The following is a 16,976-nucleotide window of genomic DNA, read 5'->3' as shown; positions in this document are numbered from 1 at the left end:
CCTTTTTCAAGCCTAAGGACATGCACATGAGCGAGGAGGGAGAGAGGGGGAGTGAGGAGGAGGAGCTCTGGCTCCCCAAGTTGTGGCCCTCCAAGGTGTAACACACTTCTAGTCTTGTACAGACCATGAATGCCAGGATCTCTGGTGTCCTACACAGCTTCTGACAGCAGCATCTGTTTCCTGACTTCTGAAGACACATGAGCACCAACAGCTAATCGGGCCGGGTGAATAACATGCCGGCATCCTCATGCACTGAGAGTTGCCATTTGTTATATTTTTAAGATCAAGTCAAGTCTTTACCAATGTACTGCACTTAGTTGGCACCCTCTGCCATTTCCTTAAGCCTGGAAACAAGTGCAAAATCAGACAAGATGGTCATCAAGCCTACTGCAAAATCTGTTCCTTGAAGTACATGGGAGAGACACAGGAAGCCTTTCCTTCAGCCTACGGAAGGACTGGACATGGGAAAAGTCAGTCCAGGAGAACACATATTACCCTATTTCCCTGAAAGCCAAGACCTACCCTCTTGCCTTAGGGCGTGCCAGTGTCCATCACCCATCAGTGGCCCTATAACCCACATAGTAATTACTATGGCTCTGTGTCCCCTGATGTAAGAAAAGAAACCAAGACCTTCCCTAAAAACCAAGACCTACTGTGATATTCGGGGAGGTCCGCAATATAAGCCCTACCCTGAAAATAATCCCTAGTTTAAAGTTGTTGTAAACTGCTAAAATCTGCTCTGTGTATCCTCTACTGTAAAAGGAGTTTCTGTATTTTTTTATTGTTTTTTCCAAAATTTGGTATTGCGCACAATGAATATTCATACCAGTACATCAGACAGGGGCTACATCCAGAGCAATGAAAGAAACCAACATCCATTTGTAGCAATAACGTTGTACATAGCAATGTTCTCTTAGCCGAGTCAATCAGGACTCCACCCCCATCATACACCAAAGTATATGTGCTTTTTATTTTTTAATATAATAAAAACACCCCTCCCTCCTGTTGTGAATTCATGAAGAAATACATTTAATATTCACTGGCAGAGATGAGAGATTTCAGGAGGCCTCAAAAAGTGGATGAACTATAATTCTGATATTATTGAACTGTTACCTTTTTTGAAGACTTTTAAAAAACAAAAAATACATGATCTCACACTTTTTGTTTTTCCAAATGTGCCGGGGATTACTTATCTGTAACTTTTACAAATCCTGTGTTGAAACAAGAGACTGGAACAATGGTAACTATTGTCACCAAAACAAAAAGATGTGTACTTATTGTGTTGGTTAGATTGATTGAGACGACCAAACTTACATAGGGAATGATCACATGGAAATAACCCTTTACTAGAAAACCCCATTGTACTCAAGTGAAGACAATATACAACCATGAAGACAAAATTCAATAGCCGACACCTTGTCCAACAAAAACCCATTGTGTGACTTGTAGGGACTTGATGGGCACAGCTCAGCCATCTAAACATTTATTGGACGGCTCCAAGTCCATCTCAACACATGGTGTTAGAGGGATATACAAGTCAGACATATTTTAAAAGTACCTATGATCTTTTATAAGTCGTTCACATTAAATGTGATATTTGTAGGTCACAAAAGAGATATTATAATTTTAGTACCTAATGATCTAAAGAACTTTGTCATAAAGAAAAATATATATGAAAGTGTGATCATAAGTAGAAGTGTTTTAGCAACAAATTAGTATTATGTAAAAACATATAATTGTGATTATAACTGTATAAGAATTTAACTTATGTCTAGATAGATATTGATTGGATACCCGAATTATACATGTATCCATGTAGATAATTGTATGCGATAATACAAAAAAAAAATATATATATATATATATATATATATATATATACATATATACACACACACACACACACACACACACACATACATCTCCATTTTATACAATATATATTATAATATATATATATATTTTTATATAGAACCATTTTATACAATGGGGATTATTCAAAATTATGTTAAGAGTATTTTCTATTATATTGGTTACTATCATCCCTGAGCACTAGAGATATATTCATTAGAACATATAAAAATGAACGATTATAGAAATAAAAAAATTATTAAACTTAAAGAGATAAAACACCAAACACATGTGAGACACCTGGTGGTTGAAGGTGACATTACCTTAAAATCATTAGACCCTTGGGAAAGGTCACCTGCCAATGAGGAGGGAGCACATACCCTTCTGGGCAGAACTTAGTATAATTTTCTGATCTTTTTGTTTAAGAGGAGATTTAAAGCGGGATTCCACCCTAAAGTGGAACCTCCACTGATCGGAACCCTCCCCCCCTCCGGTGTCACAATTGACACCTTTCAGGGGGGAGGGGGGTGGAGATAGCTGTCAAAGACAGGTATTTTCACCCACTTCCGGGCATAGACTCCCGTGGGAGTGTAAGCCATTTCCTGCCCTGCCGCGCTGTCTGCTGGGACACATACGGGTCCCAGTGACAGCGCGGAGATTTCCTATTGCGCTGCGCGACTCGCGCATGCACAGTAGGGAACCGGGAAGTGAAGCCGATTCGCTTCCCGATTCCCTCACCTAGAATGGTGGCGGCAGCAGCCGAGAGATCGATCGGCCTCGGCATCGATGGAACCCGGGACAGGCGAATGTCCAATCATTAAAAGTCAGCAGCTGTAGTATTTATAGCTGCTGGCTTTTAATATTTTTTTTTTGGTGGAATCCCTCTTTAAGAAAGAAGAAAGATGCCAAAGAGGAGAGCTCAGGGGACATACCCTGGGGGGGGGGGGGGGACCCCCAGACAGACTGACCCTCATGCACCATGCATGAATACACATATTTTTACATTCATGAAGATCCCTGCTCCTCGGAACTCGGAGGTCACACAAAGTAATTCCTCTGTAAGAGAATTCATGTTGAATGCCGCGGCAGCCATCTTATAATTCCTGGTAACCAACAATCCAGACTAGTAGCCAATCGGAATGGGTAAATAATTTGTTTATTATATCTTCTATGTTCTCATAAATATTGATGTATTGAATATTCTATTACTGAAAATCGTTCTCCCGAATCAATAACCGCCTTTTAGATTTTTTTTCTCTACATTAAAATTTTTCATTATAAAATTTCTTTTTGCATAGATACCAATTTTATTGACAAACAAATGTCTAATTTATTATTTCACATTGGTAACCCCTTACTTACCTGCAGTATAGTAACGGTCGGACGTGTGAAATACAGACGTTCTGTTTAATTGTCAATTATCAAAAAGGTTATTGATTCTACCGAGAAGTGATAATGGTGATAAGTCCAAAGTACGACACGCCCATTTTGTGGGCGTTTCCATTAATTGTCAAGGTGTTCATGTGACGCAATCGATATTTTAAATTTGTCTTTTGTCAACCAATAAATGTAACTATTTTGTATGATCGCTTGTCTCCAGGAATACATGTCACATGTATAGACTGTCAGATTGATTTGGTATCTTAAAAAAAAAAAAAAAAAAAAAAGCTTAATAAATACTGTGCGGGAAACTGTCCTTAAAAAGCACAAGACTCCCCAGGGAAGGTCTGCATTCAGTGCTCGGTAGGATACAAAAACCAAGCTCTGTCCACATGGAAAGTATCACACTCACCATCTTCCCTCCGTCACATTTTTCAAAAAGTGAAAGTGGTCTTATCAATCTAATGGTCTATTGCCCCTCCTCTTCCAGCGTATTCTCAGCGTCAACCCCCCGAAACCATACCTTCCTAAACTTCCCGGGAGCCCCTCTAGCTTCACAGGTCATTTTATACATCAGCACATGGCGTTTCCTGTAATCTAAAATGGAGTCAAATACCTTCTTAGAGCGCCGCTTGGTGGTCAGCTGACCTCAGCTGCGCCCCCAGAGGGGGACCTCGGACCACCCCACCTCCCTCTGCAGTGCTTGGAGCAGGGAAAATGGCTCAGGCCGGTCACTCAAAATAGATCACACACACACACACACACACACACCTACCTTTTTACATACATCTAGCATTTTACAACCACTTTTACTATTATTCACACTGAGGATTCCTGACAGGCAGGGAGGGAGAGGGGGGAAGAGAAGACAGCACGGTAAATGGCAAGCCCTACCCTGAAAATAAGCCCTACTGTGTTTTTGCTGGCCAAAGTAAATATAAGACCTGGGCTTATTTTTAGAGAAACACGGCACTCCCAGCATGCCTCAGTTTTGTAGCCAGCAAGATCATATAGTGGTGGGAACTGTGTCCCTCAAAAGGAAAAGTATAGTATAAAAACCATCCAATTTTTTAATGGGACGTCTTTAACCTTCAAAAACAAAGCCCAACTGAATGGTGGATAACCGCAAACAAATCGCTAACAGGCCCAACATGAACCATATGAAGACTGCAGGGAACGAGAGCCACCCGAAGGACTATACAACCAAAGCAGACACCAGATGAGGCACCAATCCGGTAACAAGGAGAATATCAAGGGGTACCCTAGCAGAGGAAACCAAGCTTGACCCCAGAACAAGAATAATCACATTAGGAGGACACTATAAATAAAAATAAAATAATGGAGCACTCAGAAGCTGATTGGCTACCATGCACGGCTGCACCAGATTCTAACTTCAGCTTCTGCAATGGAGCTTCGACACTGGAAGCCGATTGGTTTCTGTGCAGAGCTGCATCAGATTTTGCACTCCAGCTTTAGTAAATCTCGAAGAAGAAGAAAAAGAAAAAAGGAAAGAAAAAAAGAAAAAGAAGATAAGACCATAAACGTGGAAGCAGATTCAATCCATCCAGAAAGGCAGGCCACCCCCCCAAAAAACTCCTATGGGGGAGCTGGAGCCAGACAGAGGACCCTGAAGACGATGTCCTTGAAGAGGTAGGATCAAAGACAACCAAGACCAAGAGGGGTCATAGGCCACAAATATTCTGAACCCATTATACCAAGGCAATGACTTCCAGGGTCAGGGTCCTCAGGAAGAGGCTCCTGCCTCCAGTAAATTTCCACCATAATGATGGTAAGGGTTTGTCTGAAAAGACGTCCCTCAAAGACCAAGAGTCCAAATTGCAGACACCAACCTTCAGAAGGCAAGGAAGAATCACTGGATCCCCTGATGCAGCGGGACCACCCCCCTTTCTGAAGAGAAACCACTGCATGGTCACCACAAAGCCCCATGAACTTGCCTCTACACCAGCATCCCCCCCCCCCCCCCCCCCCCGGTACACTCGCTCAGTTTTTAAAGCCCCTCTCCATAACAAAAATTCTCAGGGTTCTGTTGGGTCATACCAACTCTTCCAGTTCTTTGGACATCTTTACAACTGGCTGTGGGTTTTTTGGTCATGGTCCCGAGTTGGAATGAATTTGTGATCAGACACGTCCCACGCTTCACAGTTGCCTGCCGACACTCATCCTTGTACACCCTCCAGGCCTTAGCAAACCCATTGCTTTCTATGACACCTCAACATTTCATATTTGGATTCCAGTCTTGAGCCCTTTCCGCTGGATTTTCTACACAGCAGCGCTTGTGTTTTCATGCACAGGCAATCCACTTGGCCGGGTTTCCACATCGGAGGCTTGGTGCACATCTTCCATTTTGACCAGACAGCTCTGGACTGTAGACAGGAGTACCAGGACCCCTCTGGTTTCCACCAGGTCTGAGCAATGGTGTCACTGGACATTTTATGGTTGTGAAGGGATGAGGTGTCTCTTCTGCACCGTTTCCTTGCCAGAGTCTTCAACGTTGCCTTGTTGGTGCAGTCACGCCGCCAGCGCCTCGCCTTGTTGGTGCAGTCACGCCGCCAGCACCTTTGCCTCGCGGCAGTCACGCCGCCAGCGCCTCGCCTTGTTGGTGCACTCACGCCGCCAGCGCCTCTCCTCGCGGCAGTCACGCCGCCAGCGCCTCGCCTTGTTGGTGCACTCACGCCGCCAGCGCCTCTCCTCGCGGCAGTCACGCCGCCAGCGCCTCGCCTTGTTGGTGCACTCACGCCGCCAGCGCCTCGCCTTGTTGGTGCACTCACGCCGCCAGCGCCTCTCCTCGCGGCAGTCACGCCGCCAGCGCCTCGCCTTGTTGGTGCACTCACGCCGCCAGCGCCTCGCCTTGTTGGTGCACTCACGCCGCCAGCGCCTCGCCTTGTTGGTGCACTCACGCCGCCAGCGCCTCGCCTTGTTGGTGCACTCACGCCGCCAGCGCCTCGCCGGTGCACTCACGCCGCCAGCGCCTCGCCTTGTTGCGGCAGTCACGCCACCAGCGCCTCGCCTCGGGGCAGTCACGCCGCCAGCGCCTCGCCTCGGGGCAATCACGCCGCCAGCACCTCGCCTCGGGGCAGTCACGCCGCCAGCACCTCGCCTCGGGGCAGTCACGCCGCCAGCACCTCGCCTCGGGGCAGTCACGCCGCCAGCACCTCGCCTCGGGGCAGTCACGCCGCCAGCACCTCGCCTCGGGGCAGTCACGCCGCCAGCACCTCGCCTCGGGGCAGTCACGCCGCCAGCACCTCGCCTCGGGGCAGTCACGCCGCCAGCACCTCGCCTCGGGGCAGTCACGCCGCCAGCACCTCGCCTCGGGGCAGTCACGCCGCCAGCTCCTCGCCTCGGGGCAGTCACGCCGCCAGCTCCTCGCTTCGGGGCAGTCACGCCGCCAGCTCCTCGCTTCGGGGCAGTTTACAGTGATTAGGGGGATATAAAGCTGTCCTGATATGTTCCCTCTGAAGATCTGGACACCAAATATCCATCTGAAGGTCTCTCTCAAATGATGCATTATGCAGGTTATTCAAAAATAGAAACAAATCATGACATTGGGAAGCATCCTCACTTTACAGCATATCTTCACAAGGGCCTGGACCGTCTGCACAGTGCTGGAGCGCCAACATATACCACAGCGTTTTACAGAGTTCCGAGTCCATCTATTGTCCCCACCAGGAAACCCCCCCCACCACACACACTCATAGAACATGCAGTGGTAACTAGAAACAGGATCCCAGTGCTGGAGCTCCGACATATACCAAAGCGCTGTACAGAGATCAGAGTCCATCTATCGTCCCCACCAGAGGCCTCCATTCACCTGGGTGAGGGTCGGCTTTGCTCACATAGGGATGTACAGGTGTTCCATGTACGCCCGTGCAGGCCGTCCCCATTTACGTCAATGGGGACACAGCAGCTGCTCTGTGGGCCCCTGATGCACCGCCTGCATGGGGAGACATGGACCTGCACTGAGGTCACACTGAGGAGCAGAAGACATTGCATCTCAACTGACATTAATGAGAGTCTCCACCGCCGGGATACACTGAACAATCTGTGTGAGCAAACACGCCCTGAACAGGTGTACACCCCAACTACACCCACATGAACCGGACCATGCTCTTCAGTGCTACACCCCCCCCCACACACATACCTCAATTCAGGTATCCAGGACCCCAAGTGCTGGAGCTCTGACCTATACCACAGCACTGTACGGAAATCCATTGGCCTCCTTCATGTGGGCCGGTATTGCTCACATAGGGATGTGCGGGTGTTCCATGTATGCCTGTGCAGGCCGCCCCATGCACCTCAATGGGACACGGGGTGGCTCTGCAGGTCCCTGAAGTCACCGCCTGTATGTGGAGACAAGGACCCGCACTGAGGACAGACTGGGAGCTGCAGACATTTCATCCCAATGAATGGGACAGAATGAACACCTGTCTATCCTGTGTGAGCCCGGAATGGGGGCACACCAAGTACACCCACATGAAGCGGACCATGCCGCCGCCCCCCTCCCCCCCGCATACTGCATGCAGTGGTAGCTGGACACAGGACCCCCCCCCCCCCACATACTGCATGCAGTGGTAGCTGGACACAGTACCCCCCCCCCCCCCCCACATACTGCATGCAGTGGTAGCTGGACACAGTACCCCCCCCCCCCCCACATACTGCATGCAGTGGTAGCTGGACACAGTACCCCCCCCCCCCACATACTGCATGCAGTGGTAGCTGGACACAGTACCCCCCCCCCCCCCACATACTGCATGCAGTGGTAGCTGGACACAGGACCCTCCCCCCACATACTGCATGCAGTGGTAGCTGGACACAGGACCCTCCCCCCACATACTGCATGCAGTGGTAGCTGGACACAGGACCCCCCCCCCCCCCACATACTGCATGCAGTGGTAGCTGGACACAGGAGGACCCTCCCCCCACATACTGCATGCAGTGGTAGCTGGACACAGGAGGACCCTCCCCCCACATACTGCATGCAGTGGTAGCTGGACACAGTACCCCCCCCCCCACATACTGCATGCAGTGGTAGCTGGCCCCGGGCCCCCCCCCCCACATACTGCATGCAGTGGTAGCTGGACACAGGACCCCAGTGCCGCTAACCAGTCATATGGGCTGTAATGTCCCCGGAATCAAATCTCTTCACCCTGTGGTGTGTGTGGCCGGCCTTACACTGTACAATTTCACCATCTCTTCTATATAAACAATGTTATCAACGTGTATGCAGTCAGGAAAACCCTCATACTTCATGGCAGATAGGAGATCGTATAGTTTACAGCCAACTTTATTTACCCCCCCCCCCATTCCTTGTCCCAGCTGGAGCGTCATCTACAGAAAACCATTCTGAGCCTAAATAACAGAATTCCGATAGATTTGAGGTTTTCTTTAATGAGAGATGGGAGGAGATTTATCATGAGGAGGAGGAGAGATCACACAATACATTGTACAATGGAAAGACAATCACTTCCGTTTAACAGATACAGGTCTGAATGAGATGAACACGTCATGTAGAGCCAGGTTTATCATCCACTCCAGTCCTCCAGTGACCCCCAACAGGTCATGTTTTCAGGCTTCCCATCGTTTTGCACAGGCGATCCGATTTCACTGCCTTAGTAATTACCACGGCCGTTTCATCTGAGGGAAATCCTGAAAACATGACCTGCTGGAGGAACTTGAGGACCATTGGTGTATGCAACGATTACACTGTATGCATGCTATAGATAGTAAGAGCAGAGACCCCGTATATGGTATGAGCATTACACTATATACATGCCACAGTAGGATATACGGTATAGTATATGGTAGGCTCACACTGTACATCACTGTATTAGTGAACCTGGGGTACAGGACATCTTCCTCACCATGGGGTTATGCTGCCACCTTCAGGTGAGACAGGTTTCCACACCCAGACAAGAACGCTCAGCCAGTATCCCATCCTCCTGTAGATGGCAGTACAGCCCGACTATGTGAAATTCTGTGTCCTCTACAACGTGGGAGGTATTTTTCTCATCCATAGTCAACCCCCCACCCAACCAACCCCCACCCAACGGCTGGCGCTCTACATAGCAGCAGCCGTCATGGCAAGGCTGACATTTATAAAAAGGAACCCCCAATCTATGTAAACATTAAATAGGTTGTGAAGGAGACCGACACGTGATAGGAGCTCATGGGGGATTGACTGTGACCCCCTCCAATTGTGAAGTCCCTTCACACCATCCCATTTTGGGGGGGGGGGCTCCTGTGATCAGAGTACATGTCCTATCCATGTGGATGAAGGAATTTTTGGACCCATCCACTCCATTTTTATACATACTTTGTAGAGAATCCTAGACAATGGCATCATCAGTCTGCACTGTCTTCATCCTGACGAAACGCGTAGGACTTTAAAAAGGCATAGATGTAGAAGAGCATTGTATCCTATGTAGTGTGTTATGAATATAGAGATGGCGAAATGTCTGATGGTTGGGGGTTCTATGGCGTTTGCATGTTGGGTGGGCTTCCTATTGACTGGAAATAATGATCTATTCATAACACACAATGGACGTCTCATCTGATTGAGAGTCATTAGTCACGTGTCAACCGGCCCGACAACCTCTTCCATATACAAGTCTGACTATTGGGATTTGTGAGGTGATCGACTCTGGACAATGGATCCCATATAGATGTGCGAGATTCCACCAATAGATCTCCGGAATAAATCAAACAATCATTTCTCCTATATATTTATATCCCATCTCAGTTCATCTGGTTACAATTATCAGATATCTTCCTGTACTCCCCGCCTCTAAACACTTATCAGTTACATTGTCCCCAGTTATCTCTGCGCTATAAAATATCTCCCCCCCTTTTATGGTGGAGAGGGAGGTGTTCTGTAACACATTCCCTTTCCTAAGGTGACAACACAGCTCAGTATGGAGGTCACTCTCTAATCTGAACAATCACCAGGCTGGGATTATTACAGATCAACTCCTTCATTACCAAATCCAACCACCAGGAGCGGCACCCCCAACATCCACTCCAACCTGCCCATCACCAAGTGTTCATTCTGAGGATAGAGAAGCCCTCCCCTCCTCCGCTCCCAACATAAGATCAGTACATGGGATGGACAGACATGACACCAAGCACACCGCCTTCACATTTATTCCTCAATCTTCATCCAGACACCACAGTAAGAGGTCGGGGTTCCCAGCCACGCCCCCTCCCCCTCTCTACCTGTGGTGGAGGACTGAGCTTTCCATCCAGGGTGGCCTGCGCTGGGGGCGGCGCTTGTTGTCCAGGTGGCGGGAGAGCCGCGGATTTTATCTTCTTATTCTCTGCTGTAGAAGCCGACCCGTCTTCTTCCTCGTCCGAGTCCTGCAGGCCGTACTTCGAGAAATGCTTCACCTACCAACATACAGCACAGGTAAGTCAGAGACCATCATACCTCCCACTCAATCACCCAGCAGTGAAAAGGCCCCCAAACCCTTCCATCGCAGCCCACGCATCCCCGCCCCCCAACCCTTCTATCGCCCGGCAATCACACAGCCCAACCAACCCTTCCATAGCTCAGCCGACACATGTGTACCCCCCCCTCAAACTCTTCCATCGCTAGGCAACCTCACGTGTCCCACGCAACCCTTCCATCACCCAAGCGTCCCGTCCCCCCCAATCCTGCCATCACCCAAGCGTCCCCCCCCCCCAATCCTTCCATCACCCAAGCGTCCCGTCCCCCCCAATCCTTCCATCACCCAAGTGTCCCGTCCCCCCCAATCCTTCCATCACCCAAGTGTCCCGTCCCCCCCCAATCCTTCCATCACCCAAGTGTCCCGTCCCCCCAATCCTTCCATCACCCAAGCGTCCCGTCCCCCCAATCCTTCCATCACCCAAGCGTCCCGTCCCCCCCAATCCTTCCATCACCCAAGCGTCCCGTCCCCCCCCAATCCTTCCATCACCCAAGTGTCCCGTCCCCCCAATCCTTCCATCACCCAAGCGTCCCGTCCCCCCCAATCCTTCCATCACCCAAGCGTCCCATCCCCCCCAATCCTTCCATCACCCAAGCGTCCCGTCCCCCCCAATCCTTCCATCACCCAAGCATCCCGTCCCCCCCAATCCTTCCATCACCCAAGTGTCCGTCCCCCCCAATACTGCCATCACCCAAGCGTCCTGTCCCCCCCAATCCTTCCATCACCCAAGTGTCCCGTCCCCCCAATCCTTCCATCACCCAAGCATCCCGTCCCCCCCCAATCCTTCCATCGCCCAGCCGCCACACGGCCCCACCAATCCTTCCATCACCTGGCAACCACGCGGCCCAACCAACCCCCATCCAACAAACATCCCCCCCCCAAACACTTCCATCGCCCGGCAACCACACGCCCCCCCCCCCCCAACCCTCCCATAGTCCAACCACCATACAGCCCCCACGCTATCACACAGCAAAGGACAGCGACATTATATCCAGGATCCAGTCTCTGGACGGTACTTATAAACTATAGATGGAAGTCGTACAGACAAATGGAGGTTGTACTCACCCTGAACACCCAGGACCCGGTCTCGGGACGGTACTCCTTGAACTGGGCTCCCTGCTTGCGGGAAGCTGCCTCTAGCTTGCTTTTGTAGTTCATCTCAGCCAGTTGCTCGGGGCTCTTAATCAGCTCTCGGGTGGTCTTATTGATTGGCCAGACTTCATTCAGGGTCACTTCAGCAGCCCTGGGGGGGGAGGGGGGAGAATCAATCAATATGAATGAAACATTTTACAAGATTTCACCGTATTTCTGCCATACAGGAGTATCGGAACCCAATGTTTTCATCTATCATCCACTGAGATACAGCTTGGTAGTAAGAAACCTAGAGAGTTATACTGCCACCTGGGAGGAGGAATGGACACTGACTGAAGGACACCAGCCTTCAGGCTAGAATCCGGCACATCTACAGTACTCCGTTCTGCTTAAAATGAAAGGATGTGTGCCAAATTTGGACATTGGAAGATTGGCAGCTACTGGGATATTCAGACCGTCCGATCCCCGGACCAGAGGGCCTTGAAGGAAAGTGGCCTGATATAGAAGAGTTAGGGTTATGGCTCTCTGTTCTAGAACGTGGAGGAGCATCGATTCCTGTGGGCACCGGGCTCGCTGGACAGTGAGGGAATTGGAGATCTCCACCTCAGCCTGTCAGCCATGCATACGATCGTTACCACCTTCCAGGGAGAGGGAAAGGAACAATTTTCTGATCTCTAGGATGGAGTTGGAGATCCACCATGCTGGGGAGAGTCTCACCTTGCTGGACAGCAGTAGTAGGCGTCTCAGGGAAAGAGAATCTGCTCATCCCACATCATGAGAATGTTCAGCTGCAAAATGTCTTGGTGAAAAAAACGCAAAGGCAACCACCGCAAAGGCGGCCCATAACCACTTGGCGATGACCTACTGTAGATATACTGCGGAAGGACAACCCCATTGTGCCGGAGCACATACCTGATCTGGGTACTCAGACCAGCCCGTCTGGCATCAACCACCATGGCACGGTCAAAGTCACAAATCCCATTTCTTCCCCATTCTGATGATCAGATTGAACTTCAGCAAGGTTGGGGGGGGGGGGGGGGGGGAAGAGGATGGAGAGCAGACTTCTTTAAGTTCTTCAACCTTGGAAAGCTTGAGGAACAACTGAATTGTCTTTTGGATGTTCATAGACAAGACTAAGGCTGGAGGAACCTTCCATCAGAAGGTCATCCCAGGTACCTTGTGACATGATATCTGATGATCTTAAGACCAGGAGTGGACCTCTGAGAAGACTCTTGGTGCAGAGAAGAGCTGGAATAGCAGAAGAAATTGAAAAATGTTCATCGCCCACAGCAAACCATAGAAAATGCTGCTGTGCGGGAAAGATGGGAATGTTAAGATGGGCATCATGGATGTCCACCGACTCCAGAAATGACCCCCTGATCTGGCAGAAGTGAAGACGGAGCTTGTGACCTGCATAAAAAGTTTGCAGATATCAGTTTAAGAAATTTAGGTTCAAAATGGAGTGAATGCCTCCACTCAGTTTCGGAACGGGTGTGGAGTAAAACCCTTTCAATCTCTCCTCTGCAGGTTTACCGCTCAGTCTGCTTGAAGTTAAATGATGGCCAACAAATCTGCCTGTCTTTGAGGTGACGCTGGCAAATCTGAGGGGAAGAATCGTACTTGGTGGCCCATGGAAATGAACGATTGCACCCAAGTGTGACAGACCTAACCAAGATAGGGGCTTCTGGAGAGGACAAAGGAGCAAGTCCATCATCTACTCGCTATGGCCCAGGGAGAGAGAGCAGATCACTTTCCAATGATGGACCACCACTTAATCGGACACTGAGAACTTGGTGGATTACGTCAGATGGGGCAGTAATATTTATTCACAATATCTCCCAGGAACTATATATAGACTAAAAAGACAGAAGTCCTACTTGGGTGGCTCATGGAAATGAACGATTAAACCCAGGACATTCCTGATCCAACACTTTGAGGGTTGGAAAAAAAAAAAAAGGAGAAGTACACGACTCACGATAGTATATTTCTTGATACATTTATCAATGGGTTTACCCAATAGGTATTCACCTTACAAAAGGCAGACAAACTTCTGTCTTTGGTAAGCAGGCTCAGCAGACCGAGCCTTTAAAGTGGGTGTAAACCCTCCATATTCCCATTTCAGCGATTGACCTCAGGTGATGCACAGATGAAAAATAAATAAAAAGCCTCCTACCAAAAGCTGTACATATTTATCTGCAGTCTTCTCTACAATTTATAGAGTACAGAATTTATAAAGCTGGTCTGAACTTTCAGGGAAGAGAAAAAAAAAAAAAAAAAAAGGGGGGGGGGGGGCAGAGAGCATAAAGCGGGGTTCCACTGCCTAAATAGTTTTATTTTTTTGCTGTAATGACATAGATTAAGTTATTTAAAATTAAGTCTCACTTGTTTCAGTTCTCATGTCTTGAGGATGTCGGTTTTCTGTTTAAAAATAACTTTTAAATCTTTGTTTTCAGCCGTTCTCACCTTGCCTGTGGTCATATGAAGCCCACAGGCATCCTCTTCCGGGATACGGTGCCCAATCGACCAACATGCACTGCGTGTTGTTTCTCCAAACTCGCGCATGCGCAGTAACTTGAATACGTAGCGCCTCAACAGCTCAGGTTGCCGCACTGATTCCTGGGAACAAATGACAAGCTCCCAGGAGCCAGTGCGGCCATCAGGAAATTACGAGTTAGCCGAATTGAACCCGCCCATATTTTTACATTTGGACATTGAGTTAAAGGTCTTGAGGTAAGGTAAGAAAAACGGGTGGAGCTCCGCTTGAAGTTCTCCTCAGGTCTGCAGAGTTTAAAAAGGGTGAAATCCAGCTACTATTCTAGACTGGAACGGTCTCCTGAAGTCTACTATTCTAGACTGGAACGGTCTCCTGAAGTCTACTATTCTAGACTGGAACGGTCTCCTGAAGTCTACTATTCTAGACTGGAACGGTCTCCTGAAGTCTACTATTCTAGACTGGAACGGTCTCCTGAAGTCTACTATTCTAGACTGGAGCCAACTCCTGAAGTCTACTATTCTAGACTGGAACGGTCTCCTGAAGTCTACTATTCTAGACTGGAGCGGTCTCCTGAAGTCTACTATTCTAGACTGGAGCGGTCTCCTGAAGTCTACTATTCTAGACTGGAGCCAACTCCTGAAGTCTACTATTCTAGACTGGAGCCAACTCCTGAAGTCTACTATTCTAGACTGGAGCCAACTCCTGAAGTCTACTATTCTAGACTGGAACGGTCTCCTGAAGTCTACTATTCTAGACTGGAACGGTCTCCTGAAGTCTACTATTCTAGACTGGAACGGTCTCCTGAAGTCTACTATTCTAGACTGGAACGGTCTCCTGAAGTCTACTATTCTAGACTGGAGCGGTCTCCTGAAGTCTACTATTCTAGACTGGAACGGTCTCCTGAAGTCTACTATTCTAGACTGGAACGGTCTCCTGAAGTCTACTATTCTAGACTGGAACGGTCTCCTGAAGTCTACTATTCTAGACTGGAACCAACTCCTGGAGAAGACTTCCTCCACTTGCAGTCTATAAACACTACTGAGGAAAGATCGAGGAGCTTTATACCTGTTCAGGCCTTCTCCCACTGGCGGCTTGTTTGTGTCATCGGTGTACACGATCACCTCCTTATTCCGTATATGGACTATTTCATCCAGGTTCATATTAGTCACGTTCACCAGTCCCTCAAAGAAAATGGACCCGTAGCCTGAGAAATAAATAAAAAAGAAAGGTCAGAAAAAGTATAAGAAAGACAAAAAAGTGCTATAGAACCAATTACGGCACTCAGTGCTCTTCTTTATAATGGTCCTCTATAGATCACTATGTAACATCCTGAACTGCTGTGTCTGTTCCAACCCACTACGCTAAATTCCTGTCAATGGACCCGACTGTATGTATCCAACCCATGCACAAGATGATATTGGGCGGTTTTCTTCCCTGGTCAGTCCTTTTAGCCATAACATACTAAGCAGTGCAGGCCTGCTGCGGGTCCAAGTCCAGTACCCAAGGTACACACCAAGGGTCCACCATCATAATTTGAGTGGACCCTTCAACTTTCAGAAGTCAAACTTCCTACAGTTGTGAGATCTCAGAACCCTCAGCTCTCAGAGAGCCATCTTCGTATAAACTAAAGCATGTGGTTCTCCTCTAACTGACAAAACGAGGAGTATTGGTTCTCAGTCCCCCCCCAGATAAAGTACAAGGGGAATACTGGTCCTCCAGGGATTAGGGGGTGCTGCTGTTCCCAGGAGCACAGTAAAACAAAACAGAACAGGAGGGTGCACCGACCTAGTGCATTACCATAGACAGAGTGCCCTCTTTTTATTTCTTTTAACCAAGTTGAAGTTTATTGAGCAGATAAACAAGTATAATAGTACACATTCACAAAAACCAGTGCAACAAGCACCAACTAGTATGCGAGAAAAGCAAAACATACATCCTGTGTCTGACATGCGAAGTCTAAGTGCACAATCTGCCGTGCATTGCGTCAACATACAAGAGTGCGGTTAAATACATGTTCTCCGAGCATCCGGGAACCAGGTGTCATCTAAAGAGGGAGCCGGGCTCGTCCCTAGCATGTAAAGTTTACATTAGCTCGTGCAGCTGTGAGCTCTCCATCCACATGTCCCATATTTTACGGAACTTCTCTGGGCACCCCCCGGTTGGAATAAATGACCTTTTTATATGGTAAAACATTGTTCACAGCCCTCTTCCACTGCTGAATCGTAGGAGAGGCAGGCCTAAGCCACATCTGGGCTATCTGCATCCTAGCAGCGAAGAGGGTCTCCTGTAAAAACGTCCTAAGGTATTTGTCCTCCTCAGGAAGAGGAAGGAGGCCTAAGATACACTGTCGTGGGCACAGTGTAAGGGGGGGGGGGGCCCCCCATGTGGTCATGCAGAAACTTAACCTGTGCCCAGTATCTTTGAACGGGCGGGCAGGACCAGATGAGATGGTAGAAGGAGCTGTTAACGTCTCCACATCTGGGACATGTGGGATCAAAGTCTGATTTAAATTTGGACAGGCGACCCGGGGCAACATATGCGCGATGGAGTATATAGAGATGCGTCAGCCTGACTGACAGTTTAGGAGATACTTTCGTAGACACTGCCAGTACATCTCCCCATTGGTCGTCCTCCACACTCCCAATATCAGCCTCCCACCGCGTTTTCAGCTGGTAAGCTCTAGCTGTAGCCTGAGGGGG

General features: G+C 48.7%; 1 protein-coding gene across 1 annotated transcript in view; it reads right to left on the bottom strand.

The window, feature by feature from the left end:
• Nucleotides 1-16,976, bottom strand: part of LOC143973797 (nuclear pore complex protein Nup98-Nup96-like) — a 55,995-nt gene that overhangs the window by 17,872 nt on the left and 21,147 nt on the right. Inside the window, 3 exon segments of the mRNA XM_077474654.1 lie at nt 10,462-10,632; nt 11,757-11,934; nt 15,343-15,481. Of these exon segments, the coding sequence (XP_077330780.1) occupies nt 10,462-10,632; nt 11,757-11,934; nt 15,343-15,481 (488 nt within the window).

This window comes from Lithobates pipiens, unplaced genomic scaffold (genome assembly GCF_037356315.1).
Source record: "Lithobates pipiens isolate NorthernLeopardFrog02 unplaced genomic scaffold, aLitPip1_a1.2 Scaffold_117, whole genome shotgun sequence".
Classification (NCBI taxonomy): Eukaryota; Metazoa; Chordata; class Amphibia; order Anura; family Ranidae; genus Lithobates; species Lithobates pipiens.
The sequence above is the reverse complement of the archived record's forward strand: the minus strand, read 5'-3'. Positions and strand labels throughout refer to the sequence as shown.